The sequence below is a fragment of the Phaseolus vulgaris genome, chromosome 10 (assembly GCF_051622355.1).
Source record: "Phaseolus vulgaris cultivar YP4 chromosome 10, ASM5162235v1, whole genome shotgun sequence".
Lineage (NCBI taxonomy): Eukaryota > Viridiplantae > Streptophyta > Magnoliopsida > Fabales > Fabaceae > Phaseolus > Phaseolus vulgaris.
The window spans coordinates 4,675,041-4,692,068 of NC_143507.1; the positions used below are offsets into that span (position 1 = coordinate 4,675,041).

Sequence of the window (17,028 nt, forward strand, 5' to 3'; positions counted from 1 at the left end):
TAACTCAATTTGTTGTAAAATATATAAAACCTTATTTTAAATTAATTAACTATAAGACGTAAAACTTATTCCAATAGTGCAAAACCCGTTTTTTATGATTATAGATTATATTTTTTTTTTAAAGATTGTAAATATATACTTTTTACACTTATTACATATTTATTACATTGAATCTAAACCGTCAATTACATCGATTATTTGGGCAACCCATGTAATATAGGGTTCCAAAATTGCATTTCAGTTGAAGTCAATCCCACAAAACCTTTGACAGCATAACAAGGGCTTTACTTGGATTCCCTCTTTCAATCACGAGTAGTCGGTGATGTATTGTCATGTTGGTTGGATTCTCACTTGGATTCCCTCTTTCAATCACGAGTAGTCGGTGATGTATTGTCATGTTGGTTGGATTCTCAGCTGGTTAAATGTTAAGAAGTTTGATTTGAAATTCTCTGTATAAAAGTTGAGACACTCCAAAAATATCTCATTTTATTTTACTTATTCTTTGTTGATAAAAAAAATGTAAGTCGTCAAGTGCAGATAATAGCCTTGTAAGCGTGTTGTTGTAGGCCTTTATCTCCACCATGAACATCACTTGGTTTCTTGATGTCGATTGTCATTGGTTACACCTCTTACCATTGTCGCTTGCTATTGTCTCCACTATTTGTCACATGTTTTCATATTTTTGTAGGGAAAATATAAAATAATTTATGGTTGAATACATGCGCTTTTTTTTTATCGACAAGAAACGAATGAATAAATAAGAGATATTTCAGGATATCTCAACCCTTATACAAAAGATCTACCTAAGGCTCATATCTTCTAACTTCCTTACAACAAACTGAAATACCTAAAAACATACACCTTTTACTCATGCTAACTATCTCCTATAAAAATTAACTGACATCATGCAAATAAAAAACTCAAGGCACCAATCTGAATACGAAAAACTTACTCCGCGCACTTTAGGCACTATCATGACCAAGCCTTCATTTGTGCCAAAGTGAAGACGTCCATATGATCTATCTTACCACCTCTGAAAATCCACTTGTTCTTATGTAGCCACAACTCTCTTACTACTGTTATCCACACACAACCCCAAATATAGTTAACACTTTCCTTGACCCCCCTCATCCTGAAGCTTTAAAAATGTTTTTTTTTTGGCTCCCTATGCTCCGTCGATGTCACCCTCATCCACTCATAGCACTTTCATAGATTTGTGGATTGTAATCATGAATAAATCCACTTTTTTAAATAGGATTCATCTAACCAGATTTATTTGGGCTTTAACTATTATTTATGTTAATCTTGTGTTTAAGTAGCAGTAGATATTATAATATTATAGTTGAACATTGTTGGAGATCCCACATCGACTAGAGATTAAAGTCCACTTTGTAATATGGTATCAGAGCCATTTCGAGCCTATCCTAGCGAGTATTTGTTGGGCCTATCGTGCCACCCGCTATCGGGCCGCTATCGGACCACCCAAAATATATAGTCCCACGCACGAGCTTCTATCTATCACTCTCGGTGTGAGGGGGTGTGTTGGAGATCCCACATCGACTAGAGATAAGGACATTTCATAATATATAAATGGGTGGAAACCTCAACCCTATGAGCCGGTTTTAGGGGGTTGAGTTAGGCTTAAAGTTCACTTCGTAATAAACATCAAGAAGAAATAATAAAAATAAATCACACACACACAACAAAAACACAAAGTCTTCATTTCTACTTTAGGGTTGGATTCCACAAATATGGCTCAACACAAACTTTAGCTCCAACATTATGAAGGTTCGTTAGTTCGTCTGGTCAACAAGAATCTTTATATACATTTTACCTCTCCTATAAGAGTGAATTGTATGCATCGCTAGACATATGCAAATAAAAAATGTTTATCTTACAAAAAGTGTTTATCTTTCGTAGTAGAGAAAACCATTTATTCATTTTTAACTTTATATTTGTTCATTTTCAACATCTTCATTTTGGTGTTATTTGCAGTTCAATTCGCATCGACTAGAGATTAAAGTCCACTTTGTAATATGGTATCAGAGCCATTTCGAGCCTATCCTAGCGAGTATTTGTTGGGCCTATCGTGCCACCCGCTATCGGGCCGCTATCGGACCACCCAAAATATATAGTCCCACGCACGAGCTTCTATCTATCTCTCTCGGTGTGAGGGGGTGTGTTGGAGATCCCACATCGACTAGAGATAAGGACATTTCATAATATATAAATGGGTGGAAACCTCAACCCTATGAGCCGGTTTTATGGGGTTGAGTTAGGCTTAAAGTCCACTTCGTAATAAACATCAAGAAGAAATAATAAAAATAAATCACACACACACAACAAAAACACAAAGTCTTCATTTCTACTTTAGGGTTGGATTCCACAAATATGGCTCAACACAAACTTTAGCTCCAACATTATGAAGGTTCGTTAGTTCGTCTGGTCAACAAGAATCTTTATATACATTTTACCTCTCCTATAAGAGTGAATTGTATGCATCGCTAGACATATGCAAATAAAAAATGTTTATCTTACAAAAAGTGTTTATCTTTCGTAATAGAGAAAACCATTTATTCATTTTTAACTTTATATTTGTTCATTTTCAACATCTTCATTTTGGTGTTATTTGCAGTTCAATTCGCACAATTCTTTCATTATAAGCTGAATTGATATATTGCATTTTTAGTAAATTGTTAACATAACAAAGATTGTGATAGATGATTATATATACATTCACAAGACACAATATACCAAAAGTAACACAATCATAGACCAAACAATTGATTAAAAGTAAAACAACATAAATGAATATAGTGATAATTTAGAACCACTATTTATGGATTACAATTATAGTACAATTTCTTTCTTTCTTCCCTTTTTTCAATAATACTTTTTTCAAGTGGTGGTAGATGATTGTTGATACTCGAGGTGTCAGCCTAACTTAGATGTCAAGTTTCATAGTGATGTCTAGCATGAGAGCTTTTATTATAAAAAGATAAATTAATAGTTCACATCAAATTGTAAAATCTTTGTTTGGTATTTGATCTGCCAAGTAAATATAGAAATGGCCCATAGCCCCAGTACGAAACTTGTTTTCGTATATGGATTCTAATGTTAGAATTTCACCGTCTTTAATCTTGATAGAACCAGGCTTTGGATAACAAACTGACATTCCAATTAGGTAACCATTTTCATTTCCTGCTTCTTTTCCTGTTCCGTACTTTGGATTTGAAGTGCACAAAACTCTTCCATCCTAAGTTAAGCCAAAACATAAATTTAGACAAAATGCACTAAAATAAATAATGTTACAAAGATATATAATTTATCAACCAAATTTAGTTACTAACAAATTTATAGAGAATAAAAAATTAAACATAAGATTATCTACATGATATAAATTATATAGGAATACAAAAATTAAATTCAAATATTACCTGTCCATATAAAGTAGTATTGATAACGCCGGTGTGCATATGAGCAGTGCCATATATAAGATAGCCACCTTTTGTCATTGGGATGTTTGCTTTCTTAACATGAGGTAAGTCACTGTAATGATTTCTTGGAATAGTGTATTCTGCCTATAACAAATTCAGAAATTTATCTTACTCACTTACTCACGAAAAAAAGTAATTAACATCCTAATAGTTTTGTTTGGAATATAAGTGAGTTTCAAAAGTTTGCTTATATTTGTAAGTTATAGTATATATTGAATAAATCATCTACCTGACAATCATGAATTGGTGTAAAACCATTTGATCTTACACGATCAGTTGAATCAAGTATATAGAACCTAAGAGGCACTTGGTGTTCATCCCAATCAACCCACCTTATTTTATATCTTAGGGAAAGATTTCTTGTTGGTCCATGGAAATCATTTCTTAATTTGCATTGTAAGTTATCTTGACAACAAAAGAGTCCTCCTTTATAATTTCTTGGCAATAATTGACCATTAATGCCCACTGTGACATTGTAAAAGTTGTTTGGGAGATTTAAAAGCTTACACCTACACTCTGAACAACCTTTTCTATCATGTGTTCCACGGGTATCAATAACCATGATGCTAAATAACCATTTTTCTTTAAACCCATCCTTTAATTTTGTAGGATTACCTAATTCAACTGCAAAAGGATCTGGAAGATTTGAGGATGTTCCTCGTGATTCTCCTCCCAAGCCCCAATAATGTGGAAGCAAAAAACCTTGGCACATACCCTCATTTCTTTCAAATTCGATACCGTTGCGAAGGTCGTGAGTTTGTTTAATGTAGTGTGACATGGTAATATTTTCAATATATTTTACAGCAAACCAATGATGAAGGTAAGTTTCATACAAAGGTACAGATTTACCATCTTCATCAACCACTTCAACATCAAAACTCTTGACCCCAATGTGACCCTTTGGAAAGTCAATATCCAATAATGTTTTCACTACAACTTTTCCGGGTCCCACTTCAAACTTTTCGGACAAAAAAGTAGCTGATTTGATATAGCTTTCATTAGACTCTACAACAATTGAGTGTGTTGTGCTAGGAAACAACATCATAATTGATAATAAAATTATTGCTACTTTGGAGAGAGTCTTCATGTTAACCTACACATAAACCGTTAACATTAGGCATAAAAATATGTGTCTAGTGTTTTTCATGTGATAATCTTGTAGATAATTTATAAAAATGTGGTAAAAATATGTGAATCAAATAAGATTTAAATGAAAACTTGGAATAATAGAACATTGATGAAAAAAGTTTCATACCATATAAGAAAAAGATAATTGGTTAATCATGGTGATGATTAGGTCTTAGCTGAAGATGTATGATCGTTTAGATTTTAAAGAAGGTAAATTTATGTGTATATGAAATTAATTGCTAGTTTTATAAATGATAGATGAGTTGATAGTGATATATTTGGCATAACTAAATTTTAAATCTGATGTGGATTGTTTCCTTTTATTGAAAATACAAGGTGTTTTCAATTTACTTTATGCCCAAATTATCATGTGTAGACATAGTTTTACACATGTACAAACCTATTAAAAAAATATTTATAACTATTTGTAGGTGTAAAAACAACTCGATATTTAACAAACTTGGTATGGTTTAATTTTTAGTGGGATTTCTTTTCTTAATTAGCAATATTTAACCCTTGTATTGATTTTTAGTTTTAACTGTTTAAAAGAAGAAAATTAAAAATATAATTATATAAATGTAATAATAAAAAATTATTCAAATAAATATTTAATTAATATTTATGTAAAAATATAGTAAATTTGGAAGGGGAAAAGAAAAGAAATACTTTAATACTCTAATTTGATTTAAGAAACAGAAAATGTAATAACATTAATAAATTAAATTAGTTAGTGATTGAAATATTCCATTGTCTTTACATCAGATGCCTCATCTTTTTAGTCATATCATGGTTAGGACAGAACAAAATATTCCTAATTGGATTCTAGATGCATCTAATCGTTTCACTCTTAAATTGGCTAGGACTTTTTTTCTTGGATCCAAGAGTTCCCTATGGTTAGGGTAAATTTATTTGGTCTTCATATCTTTCGCCTTTCAAAACTCTTGTCCTTTGGAAAGTTTTTCATGGGCGGCTTCCTACAGATCAGCATATTCAAAATAAAGGTTTGCATATTTGTTCTGTGTGTACGCTTTGTGTAAAGTACGAGGAATCTATTCAACATTTATTTTTTGAATGTTCTAATGTTTTGCATATTTGGAGTTGGGTTCGGTAGATTTTTCCTACTCATTTCTCTACTAAGGATTATCTTCTCTCTTTTATTAAGAGTGATGGTAGTTGTTTGGTCAAATTGATTAAGCTTGTTGTGATTACTTTTTCTATTTGGATGATATCGCGTATGAGGGATTATGCTCATTTTCAGGATAAGATTGAGGTTTCTAGGGCTATTTCAGTTATTAAAGATTTAACTCGTCTAGTGGGAAATTCGCTTAAAGCTTCAATGAAGAATGATATGTTGGATTTCAACGTGATCAAGTTTTTTGGTATTAATACTTGTACCGGTAAAGTTTTTCGTCCTCTTTATGTTAGATGGGAGTTTCCTTCACCAGGCTAGGTTAAAATTAACACTGATGGGGTTGCTAGGGGATATCCTGATCTTGCTACTTGTGGAGGTATTTTCTATGGGAGTATGGGGGAATTTATTGGAGCTTTCTCTGCATTTCTTGAAGTTCAGACTGCTCTGGTTGTTAAGTTTTATGGGATTATACAAGCTATGGAGGAAGCTCAAAAGATGGGGCTTACTAATGTCTGGCTAAAATGTGATTCTGCTTTGGTTTGTGTTGCGTTTACTGCTAGGACTAATGTTCCTTGGATGCTTCGTAATTGATGGAATACTTGTCTTAATTACTGTAGGAAAATCATGTTTAGGGTTAAATATATTTTTCGTGAAGAAAATGTGTGTATTGATAAGTTGGCTAATTTAGGATTTATTCATAGAGAATCTTTTCATTGGTATAATACGCTACCATCTATTATGTTTTTAGAATTCTTTATGAATATATATAATCTACCTATGTGTCGTTTTTATTAACATGTGGGTTTTGGTCTAGTCCCCCCATATTTTTATATTTTCTTTCATTTTCCTTTTTTTAATAATAACTTATATATGGTGCAAGGAAAGGAGAAAATCCTTGTACGAAATATGCATGCCTTGATGAAGAAACTTGGCAACAGTTTGTGAAGATCCGAGAAACTGAGAAATGGTAGGTTAATATCACTTATTTGGATGTAGTTTATATTAATGTATTATTAACTTTTGAATGTTGATGATAAGATGTTCAGAAGAAAGCAAAATCCAATCAGGCACATAACGAGACCCCACACTTATTGTCCTGTGGTGGTTATAAGATGTTAGAGCAAAAGTTGCTTGAACAAAAGATTAAAGCACGTTTTGCTTCTATTCAAGAAGGGAATAATGATTCTTTGAAGCCTTCATCCCTACCATCCCAACATGAGAAATGGAAAAGTGTCAGTCTAAAGCCATTAGGGACATGGACTTTTTGAGGAATCACAATGAACAATTGACTAAACGAATTGTAAGAAATATGTTCTCTATGTGCCTGATTGTACAGTTTAGGACTCTCGCAGCAACCAACTACTGGTACAAGATGACCCGCCTCCTATTAAGAGAGTCAGCACTAAAGGGAGTTGTTCAACGGTTGATCTACTAGGGGATGACTTTGGCTCAACTAGCCAATGCGAGTTATATGTTGATTATGATTATTCTGCCCGATTCGTTGCCCTATGTAAGTGTTATGAAGCTGTCACAATGTTCCACAATGTGCCTCTTCCTTCTAATTTGATAAAGGCCATGGTGGAGAAGGTCTTTTACCGTGATGTTGCAATTCCTGTGCCGACATTATAGGTGACAATTGTAGCAGAGGCATTACATACTTTCATTGTCTGGCCTAGACATCTCGTCCGACCTATATCAGACTCTACGATATATTTTTGCACTAATAGGATTATATATCAAATATATTATATTCTAACTAATTTAATTATTTGTTTGTTTGTTGATGAGTAGCAGGAACCTAAGGCAAAACTGCCTCTGCAAAAGAAGAAAACATTCTCCACTGATGATCCTATGGCAGCATTGGTGTAAGTTGCTACAACTCTAGATACAATCGTCGTAGAGGTTCCATGGGATGCCAATGTTTTCGGAAGGTATAGTTATGTACCGTTGTACTTTCACATGTCTGATTTGTTGGACCTTGCATCTGGAAATCAGGAGATTAACATAACATATCTGATTTGTTGGACCTTGTATCTGGAAATCAATTGTTAAAATCTTTATACTTTTGATTTATTATATATATTAGTAATAACTTATTGAAATTTAGGTATATTTGTGGATTATGCTTCAATGAGGGGAAATAAGATACATATGTTTTTAGAAGTCAAAAACACAAACATACATCACCACCGCCTTAAAGAATGGAGGAAAACGAATTTATTTTGCTTCGTACATCCATGAGTAAGTCCATATTTATTAAATAAGTTATACTAAATTATTGAAATAAGTGAAACCCACAATCGCTAGATTCAGAAGCATTAGAGTATGTGACGACAACATGGTCAAAATATTTCATAACCATGTATAACATCTTAGGATAAATGAATTATTAGAATAACATGGAATTTTTTCATATATTTGTAGAACTTTTTGTAGAATGTCATATGTACTTAATTTATTGTATATACTTTTCATATTTAAATTATGATATTATATGTTTTTATTTTCTGGAAATTTGATATTTTATGCCGGATTAGAGTGTGTATATATATAATATAAAACATTTTTTAAAAAAACAAAACATATATAACAACGGTTCCATCTGGAACCTTCTCTAAAAATATTGTTTTTTTAAATATTGAACTAGAATCACACATTTATACGACTGTTACAAATGGAACCGTCTTTTAAAGAAAACATTTTATTCCATTTTTAATTATTTATTTGTTAAAATAACGATATATTTTTCATTTTTTTTAATATTTTTATAACGACAGTTTTGAAACTGTCATTATAAACAGCTAATTTATAACGACACTCGAAATAACGACGGTTTCTAAACCATCTTTATATAGTCTTTTTAACTGTCGTTAAAACACTTTTTTACGGTAGTGTAATCATTAAGTGAATAACTTATGTAATGAAGAAAAATCATCGACACAATTCCAAAATAAAAAGATGGGTTCAGCCATCGTTGAAACATTGTCGTTAAAATCTCTTTCAATTGTTGTCAAAAGTCCTAGTCAAGATGTATATAATAATTAAGTGTTACACATAATAGTCATAAATAAGTAAAGAGAGGCCTTGGTAAATATGAGTGACCTAACTAACTCATTGGAATATCACATCTATAAACATTGAAATCTAATGAAATTTAAATTCAATCTACACAGGCTATAACTATTTCCTCAAGATACATTGAAACTACTATACAACAAGTATTAATTCTGAATCTTTTCCAACTTCACTACATCAAAGAGTGCCAAATAAAAAAAGCTTGAATTGTAGAGGTGGAGAAGGTCTTTGGTCTTTGGCAAAGTAGGAAAGAAAGAAAGTAAACATACATTTGTAAATTTACATAATAGAATCTGCTTGTTAGCTCTTACTTAACTGATCTTGCTTTTGTTCATTGTTATCGTCTACTTTTGGCCTTGCATTCATAAGAACCTGTTGGTGAATCATCATTAATACATATACTTCACTCTGTTAAATCATTAACTCTCAAACACTATGCATGCATGAAGATTAAAATGCAATACTTAGGATAAGACAACTTTTAAAACAATTATTTAAGACATTAGTTATGGTTACCATTATTTAAAAAAATACAATTACAAAGAAACTTTATTATTTCTATCTAAATTAATTAACTTTCTTTGTGGGTTATTTATCTATCAATATTTAATTATAAATAATTCGTAAATAATTGTTGGGCTATTTGAATAATATAGATTTATATATGCACTACAAGAAAAACATGAAATAGAAACCAAATTTAGATAAAAAAAAATATATATTATTATGGTAACTAAATTAGAGACCATTTTAGAAGCTAAAAAAAATTGATTTCTAAATTAGTTTCTATTATTGTTAAATAGTTTCTAAATTGGTATATAATTAGCAATCAAGGTTTTAACTACCAATTATTTAGTTTCTAAATTTGGTAGCAAAAATCTTGATTGCTAATTAGATACCAATTTAGAAACCATTTAACAATAATAGAAACTAATTTAGAAACCAAAAATTTTTTAGTTTCTAAAATGGTCTCTAATTTAGTCACTATAACAACTAATTATTTTTTGTCATTAAAAATTAGTTTCTATTTCATGATTTTCTTGTAGTGAGTAGTTTTTTTAAAAAGGTTTGAGTATCTTTTAAATACTCTCATTTATTTATTTTTTGTTGATACAAAAATTTATAAATGATTTAATTTCATTCATGAATTTTTTATATTATTTCCAAATTTCTGTAAAATAATAATTAATTTTGTTGTAGTAAAATGTGAATTAATAGTAAATGTTATATCAAGAAACTAAAGCTTAAAAAAAAGTGTTACCTTCCTAAGCATGGTGTTCTCATTGATCAAAGTAGAGATACGTTCTTCTAAGATAGCATTTTTATCTTGCAACTCTTTGCCTCTTGCTTCCAAATCATTCACATAAACCTTCTTTCTTTCACGGGCTTGTTGAGCAGAAACTCTATTTCTTAACAACCTGTTTGCAAATATATAATCAGTAGTTATACTTTCACACTAATATTTTTTTCATTTTTATTTTGCAACTAAATATATTATTATTTTATTTTAAAAAATTGTTTATATTTATTTTTATTAGTTAAATATAACATGTTATTATTAAGTAAAGTTGTAAACAGAAAGTAAGAGAAAAATTAGAATGTCAAAAGTAATTTCTCATATATAATATATAATATGAAAGGTTATGTATTTAGCTTCTCTTCATTTTACAAACATTACAAAATTTGGTTAAAGAAAGTGCATATACTACAAAAACAAAGGTGTGACCACGTAAATATGTGTGCATTGTTACGTATATATCTTTCAAACAAGAAATATTTAATCATTAGTATTCAATTTTTATCGTGTGTAGACTAACGATAGTCATATATGGTATAAATTATTATCACAAACAAGAATAATTTTTTTCCTAAAAAATTTAACAAGAAAAAATAATATAAGGTATAACTTTTAGAAAGATTTAAATTTTAAAAACCTACTTTTTATGTGACACAAAGTAAGTAATGTTAGGATATTTTACAAGTAAGACTACAAATTTTTTTTCTTATGGACATAATAAATTGACTTTGGTATTTAAGAATTTTTTATTTTTACTTTAATTTATGTTATTAATTAGCATTTTTTAAGTGCTAATAAGTTGCTTGTTAAGTATTTATTTGTTAGCAATTTAGTGGGATGACATGTGTACTTTTTTAAATTATTTTGTTTGAAAGAAAAATTTAATCAATATGACGGAAACAACATTGCTTCCCTTTAATTAAAATTTGCATTTCATATTTCTTTTATTTTTTTCTATTTAATGGTAAAATCCAAAAAGGATGAAGATCGACAAAGGGCATAGGATTTTTCCTTAGATATAAGAAATGTTCAAAGAAAAAATAAATTATGCAAACCTAACTTTCGGAAAACGAAAAATATTTGTAGATTTTTCTTGTGACTATTAAATTTTTTTCTAACTAAACCTCATAAAATTAGTTTAGAAAGTAAGATTTTCACTCATTTTATATATTATGATTTAGTCAATAATATTTTTAATTGTGGATAAGAACATTTATGAAAAAAAACTATTTCAGACACGTGAATATGAAAATATATAATATGTGTGTATTTATACCTCTTGAGACGTCTATGTTCCTTATCAGCAGGGTTTCTTCCCCTGCGACGCTTTCCAGGAAAACCCGTTTGAAATTGAGGGTCTGTCACATTACGTTGATTAAGGTTACTATTTTGTAGAGTCAACGCAGAATGAACACTAATGGCTGTGGTTTCCACATCTGGAACTGTGAACATATCTTCATCACTGTCTTCTGCATAAAAAATACTCCACCATTTTCAAATGTGCATAAAAATCCCAAAATTTCTCACTTTTATCATGCAAACTTCAAATAATCTAAACCTTCTTTCTTTACATCAACCTTTAGTAGAAAAAATAAAGTCCATATAAAAAAAATCATTTAACAAAAATAAAACAAAATAAAAAGGCAAAGAGCTAGTGTCTTTATACAATGCATTTGGAAGGAAACATAAAATTTATATATTTTTCAATAAATAATTTAAGATTTATAAAGTGGACTTTAAACCTAACTCAATCTCACGAAAGATTTGTACCACTTATATATAGTGAAATGTCTTTATCTCTGATCCATGTGAGATTCCAACATTTACTTTACCATCAAAAATAAAATTTTATCTTAATTTACTTTTGTAATCAAAAGTTAGTTTACAGATAACTTAATTTATATATAAAAGAAAAATTTTATGTATAAATGATTTTTTCTCTCTTGAAGTAGTTTTGGAGGAAAATGTCTAAATGAAAATTGTGTAAGAAAGAAGAATGCATGACCTACCAATTTTGCTGGTCTTGTTGTGTAGATTTAAAGGAGGGAAGTTGTGTAGCCGATTCCATGAAGAAGAGGATGAAGGTGGTGGTGGTGATGATGGTGGTGGTGCTCCTTCTGAAAGGGGTTTCTCTTCACTTCGTGATCTTGGAAGAGACATGGTTTTCTCTGTTTGCTCTGTTTTTCCTTGTGAAAGGCGATTTTGAACAGGGGAAAAAGTGTATGTGTGTGTAGTAGAAGTTGGTGTGAAAGATGGGACCATGTGTTTAGGTGTTGGTTGGAACAATCTGATCCCAAACCATTGACGATGAAACATTATGGGATGGGGCCAAGAGGTTTGGTTCAGAAATGAACACGTTGATGTACACAGAACCAACCCTTTTTCCTAACACCATTCTCATACACAAATGACACACTCTGCTTCTAATTCTGTGGTCCACTACTTCCACCCCAATACACACAAAATTAAAAGATTTTTAGATGTACTGTCATATGTTATTTATTCATCTTTTAAAATATAATTCACCAAAATTGTATACAACAATAAAACACGAGTTAAAAAAAATTGACATAAATTTCAATTTAAAATCGTAAAAAAATATATTTTTGAATTCTTTTATATATTTTTTTCTCAACTTTATTTATTTTTAGTTAGTATAAGACTCGAACTATCGTTTAAATTTTCTAATAGAGTATGCCACCACGCAACTCTACGTGCCACTGCAACTTTACCAATCAACATTGCACCTTCGACAACACCAACATTCGACAATTACCACCATGATATGTTTAATTTTTGAATTGTGTCAGGAAAATAAATAAAAGTAAAAAAAGGAGTATAACTTTTGTTTTCGTGTAAAGGTTGGGGGTTGGGATCTGAAAAACTATTGAAAGGATGTGTCTTCTTCTTTTTTGTTGGTCGGTCACGTTGCTCTCCAACCTCCTTTGCTTGTTACTTACCTTCCTTTCGTAGTCTCGATTCTCGATTTTTTCGCAAACACCAAATAGGGTATCTGCAGAAGGCACTCCTACGCTCAAGTCAGCAAAGGGGGTTCGGTACTCGAATGTCAAAATACTGTAGATAATGACGTACCTGTTTATTGGAATGTGCACTATTTATATTACCTGTGGTGGGCTTTCCTTGTTGGACCGCTTTATTAGCATAAATTTAGGAATGCCCTGCGATCAGCCTCAAGACTAAATTCAGGTTCGACTACTACCGCATGGTCATGGGGTTAGACCGTGTTTAAGATTGGGTTACCTAATTCCTAGTCACGGATTAACATTGTTGATCTTGATTAGACGTAAGGTCGACATGACGGATGCGTGCTTTGATCATGTTCGATCCGTTCGTCTTTGGGATCCGAGACATTACATCAGTCGTGTAGGATACACTTTCTAAATCAATTGTTATTATAATCCATTTAAAAAAAATGTAACTTATTTGATATCTTTAATCAATATAGGAAATTCAAACATATATATATATAACCCGAATCTATGTTGATTTCTTAACCAACATAAAAAAATCTTAAAAAAAAGGACATGACTAGAAGAGTCTAAATATCGGAATGGTAAGATATGTTGTAAGACATAGGATTGATTCATAATGGTTTTTGCAGTGTTAAAATTTTGCTGAGCTATGAATACCTTGTTAAATTCTAAGATATTGTATGAAATAAACCCATAGGAAAAAAATGACAAAATGTATAACAATTTGACATTAAAAAAGAACAATATTGTACCAGTTAGGTCATAGAAGTAGTAATGATGTCATTTGCACATGTTTTGGTGCATTCAACGTGGTATGTTACCAAGTTATTGTACTGACTAATGCATGTAACATGATTGCTTGTAAACAAATTGATACAAGTTCCAAAAACATGTACCAAATTAATTAATGTTCGTATTTGATGTCTAAATTCACCATTAATTTCGAGTAAATCAAATTTATGATGTAGTTTATTTTTCCATTCATGTGGCAGTTTAGTTTAAAGTACACTACAACATTTTTAGCGCGGCAAAACAAAATTTACAACAGATAAAAAATCGTGACATAAAATAAAAAAAAACAACGGTTAAGAAACTTTAATTATTTGTTCTAATCTTCTAAAACTGTTACCAATTTATTAAAATTTATTAAAAACAACACGTAATAAACTATAAGTTAACGCACAGAAAATCATGGACCACCAAAGACGATATTAATCAAATTGTGAACCATTCGGAGATCTCATATTAACTAGAGATAAAAACTTTTCATTATATATAAGTGGATGCAAACTTCATTCTTATGAGCCGGTTTTATGAAACTTAAAGTTCACTTCTTAATAATAGACAACAAAATCGCAAACTATCATGCAATAGTTACATAGATGGTTAAAATTAAAATATATTTATAAAATTTTATCCCAAAGCAACACGTAATAAACTATAAATATATAGATTTCAGTTGTTTCGAAAATATTTTTTTTTTGTATTTTAAGCAATATTATATATATAAAAGATGTCACCTGAAATTTGTAAAAAGTTATTTTTACTAAAAAAAAGTATGTTGGTTTTATAAATCTGAAAATTTGGAACTATTATTATTATTTTTCCATTCAGCTCTGCACATTTTATTTTTCTTACGCAAAAACTGATTTTATTATGTAAACAGAACTAATAAAACATCCCAAATTTACTTTTCAGCAATTTTTTTTAAAAAAATTGATTGTGTTGTAATTTGATTATAATAATTGAAATAAATTAAGAGATCAATTATTATAATAAATTCATAAAACTTTCTAAATTTTAATAAATTCCAATAAAAGATAAAAATATATATTTGAAAATATGTTACTCAAATGTTTCTCTCATTAGTGTAAGGAAAATATTCTCTTTCAAAGATAAAATCTACTTCCATAATTTACACATTTAAAAAAAATGACTTAAGATATATTAGTTCGAAATCTTATAATAGAAGTTATACTCGGGGTTGTCCAAAATTAAAATTTTATACGATCTTTTTTGTATAATATAAAATTGAAGATAATAAATTTGAAATACGATTTTGATTTTTTTTTTATCTTTAAAACATATTTGTATTAACAACTAAATAAAATATTATTAAAATGTAAGTTTTATGACACTAAATATTAAAAAAATTAAAAATTACGTGAAATAATTAGATTAAAAATAAATAAAAATATTTTACTTGGGATATCACTTTGAAAAAAAATTGATAAAATATAGGGAAAATTATTAGGAAAAAAGAGTATTCATTGATTGTGACTTTGTTGAGAAGTTACTTTTCAATCGTGAAAAAAAGACATGTTGGGTTTTGTTATACTAAGTTTAAAGCAAAGCCAAAAAGAACTAACAATTATTATTACTTTAATTTATTAGATGGCAATGTCTAAAGCATCCTATGCATGCGTTATTGCCATCTAATGAAGTACGTATTACTCAAAACTTGCATTCTAAGCTATGACTTTTGAAGAATTTGAAGATAATGAACACAAATTAAAAAAAATCCCTATATTTGTGGACGTGCTTATCCTTGACTATCTTTACTAGAAAATATATAAAATAATAAAATTAATTTTTATGATATATACTTACCTTGTGTAAAAGTTAATTTATTAATTTGTTTTAATTTATGTATAATTTAATTTTTATTTACAAAAACAAATATTTCTTCACATTTTTCTTTCTATAAATTCTTATAGAGAAACTTGTTTTTATATTTAATTATTAACTTATAACCTAACAATTAATGAATTTGTTAAAATTAAATATTGTGAAAATTGAATATTATTTGGATGGTAGTCACTCATGTTTAAAATTAAATGTTATTTGAAATGCAATCATCTTTAACTAAGATTAATTATTAGTTGAATATTTTTTTTGAAATCTCACGTCCAATTAGAGATATGACAAAATTATAATATATAATAGAGTGCAAATGTCACCTTACAAACTAATTCCTGAAGTTAAGTTAGACACAAATTCACTTGCTAGAAACAATCACTTTTCGAAAACATGTATATTGTTTGAAATTTAGTCATTCCTATCTAAATAAAAGTTTGCTTTTAGAAAGAGTGTAAAAAGGTCACAAATTTGCTAGTTAGAAGAGGTATGTCCTAAGACAATAAGATCAAGAATACTCTTTTATGTGGTTGTTGTAAATCTTTTGTAGTCATTGTGAGGATTTTGTGTTTGTCCATATATAGACATAGAGTTGCATGAAATCCTCTTCATGCAATATTAATTGCATTTGTCTTGTGTATGAAATATTCTGATACACAACATGACTTATCAAGCCTATGCCAAATAACTTTTATTTAAACTAGGGTAGAGTATAGGACCTATAAGGCTCAAGGTCTTTACAAAATTGACATTCCGTCTTTTCAAAAAAGTTGTTGGTATGGAGCAATTTTAACGCATTTTTCAATAGATCTTTAATGTAGACAAGTCTTCGCAAAATGTGCCATAAAATATTCAAAATTACCCATCTTTATCATCTATTCAAGGATATTTGTGCCAAAATTGCACAATTTAATATATTTTCACCTCGTAGCATTTTGTGTCAAATAATTATTCAAATAACATGATTTACAATAGCAACTCCGAATTCAATTCTTGGAATCGAACTTTGAACATGATTGGAAGAAGTTTGACCCAAATATAAGTTACAATTTTGTTTTTGGAAACCCAATTATCAATTGGTTTTAAATTTAGTTTACTTTTATTTGAAAATGAAGGAAAACTGTACTGGTATAGGTCAAACAGTTAATATCCTGTCTCGGCTCAAGCGATTGGTTCGACTGATAAACCCATATCCAGGTGGGCCAACTGACACTCTTGGTCCAATCACGCTCAATCAAGATCAGTAAAGCTAAGTCATCATTAAGAACT

At 29.7% G+C, this 17,028-nt stretch overlaps 2 protein-coding genes across 2 annotated transcripts; both read right to left on the minus strand.

Moving 5' to 3' along the window:
- Positions 1–3,016: 3,016 nt before the first annotated feature.
- LOC137819116 (uncharacterized) lies at positions 3,017–4,584 on the minus strand. The gene is made up of 3 exons (XM_068622868.2): positions 3,727–4,584; positions 3,438–3,581; positions 3,017–3,256 (listed from the first exon to the last, which is right to left on the minus strand). The coding sequence occupies exons 1-3, from the start codon at positions 4,582–4,584 to the stop codon at positions 3,017–3,019; spliced, it is 1,242 nt and encodes a 413-aa protein (XP_068478969.2).
- Positions 4,585–8,929: 4,345 nt separating this feature from the next.
- On the minus strand, positions 8,930–12,490 carry LOC137819540 (transcription factor HY5). Its single transcript, XM_068623422.2, has 4 exons — positions 12,139–12,490; positions 11,406–11,598; positions 10,094–10,250; positions 8,930–9,204 (listed from the first exon to the last, which is right to left on the minus strand). The coding sequence occupies exons 1-4, from the start codon at positions 12,443–12,445 to the stop codon at positions 9,133–9,135; spliced, it is 729 nt and encodes a 242-aa protein (XP_068479523.1). The 5' UTR covers positions 12,446–12,490; the 3' UTR covers positions 8,930–9,132.
- Positions 12,491–17,028: the final 4,538 nt, after the last annotated feature.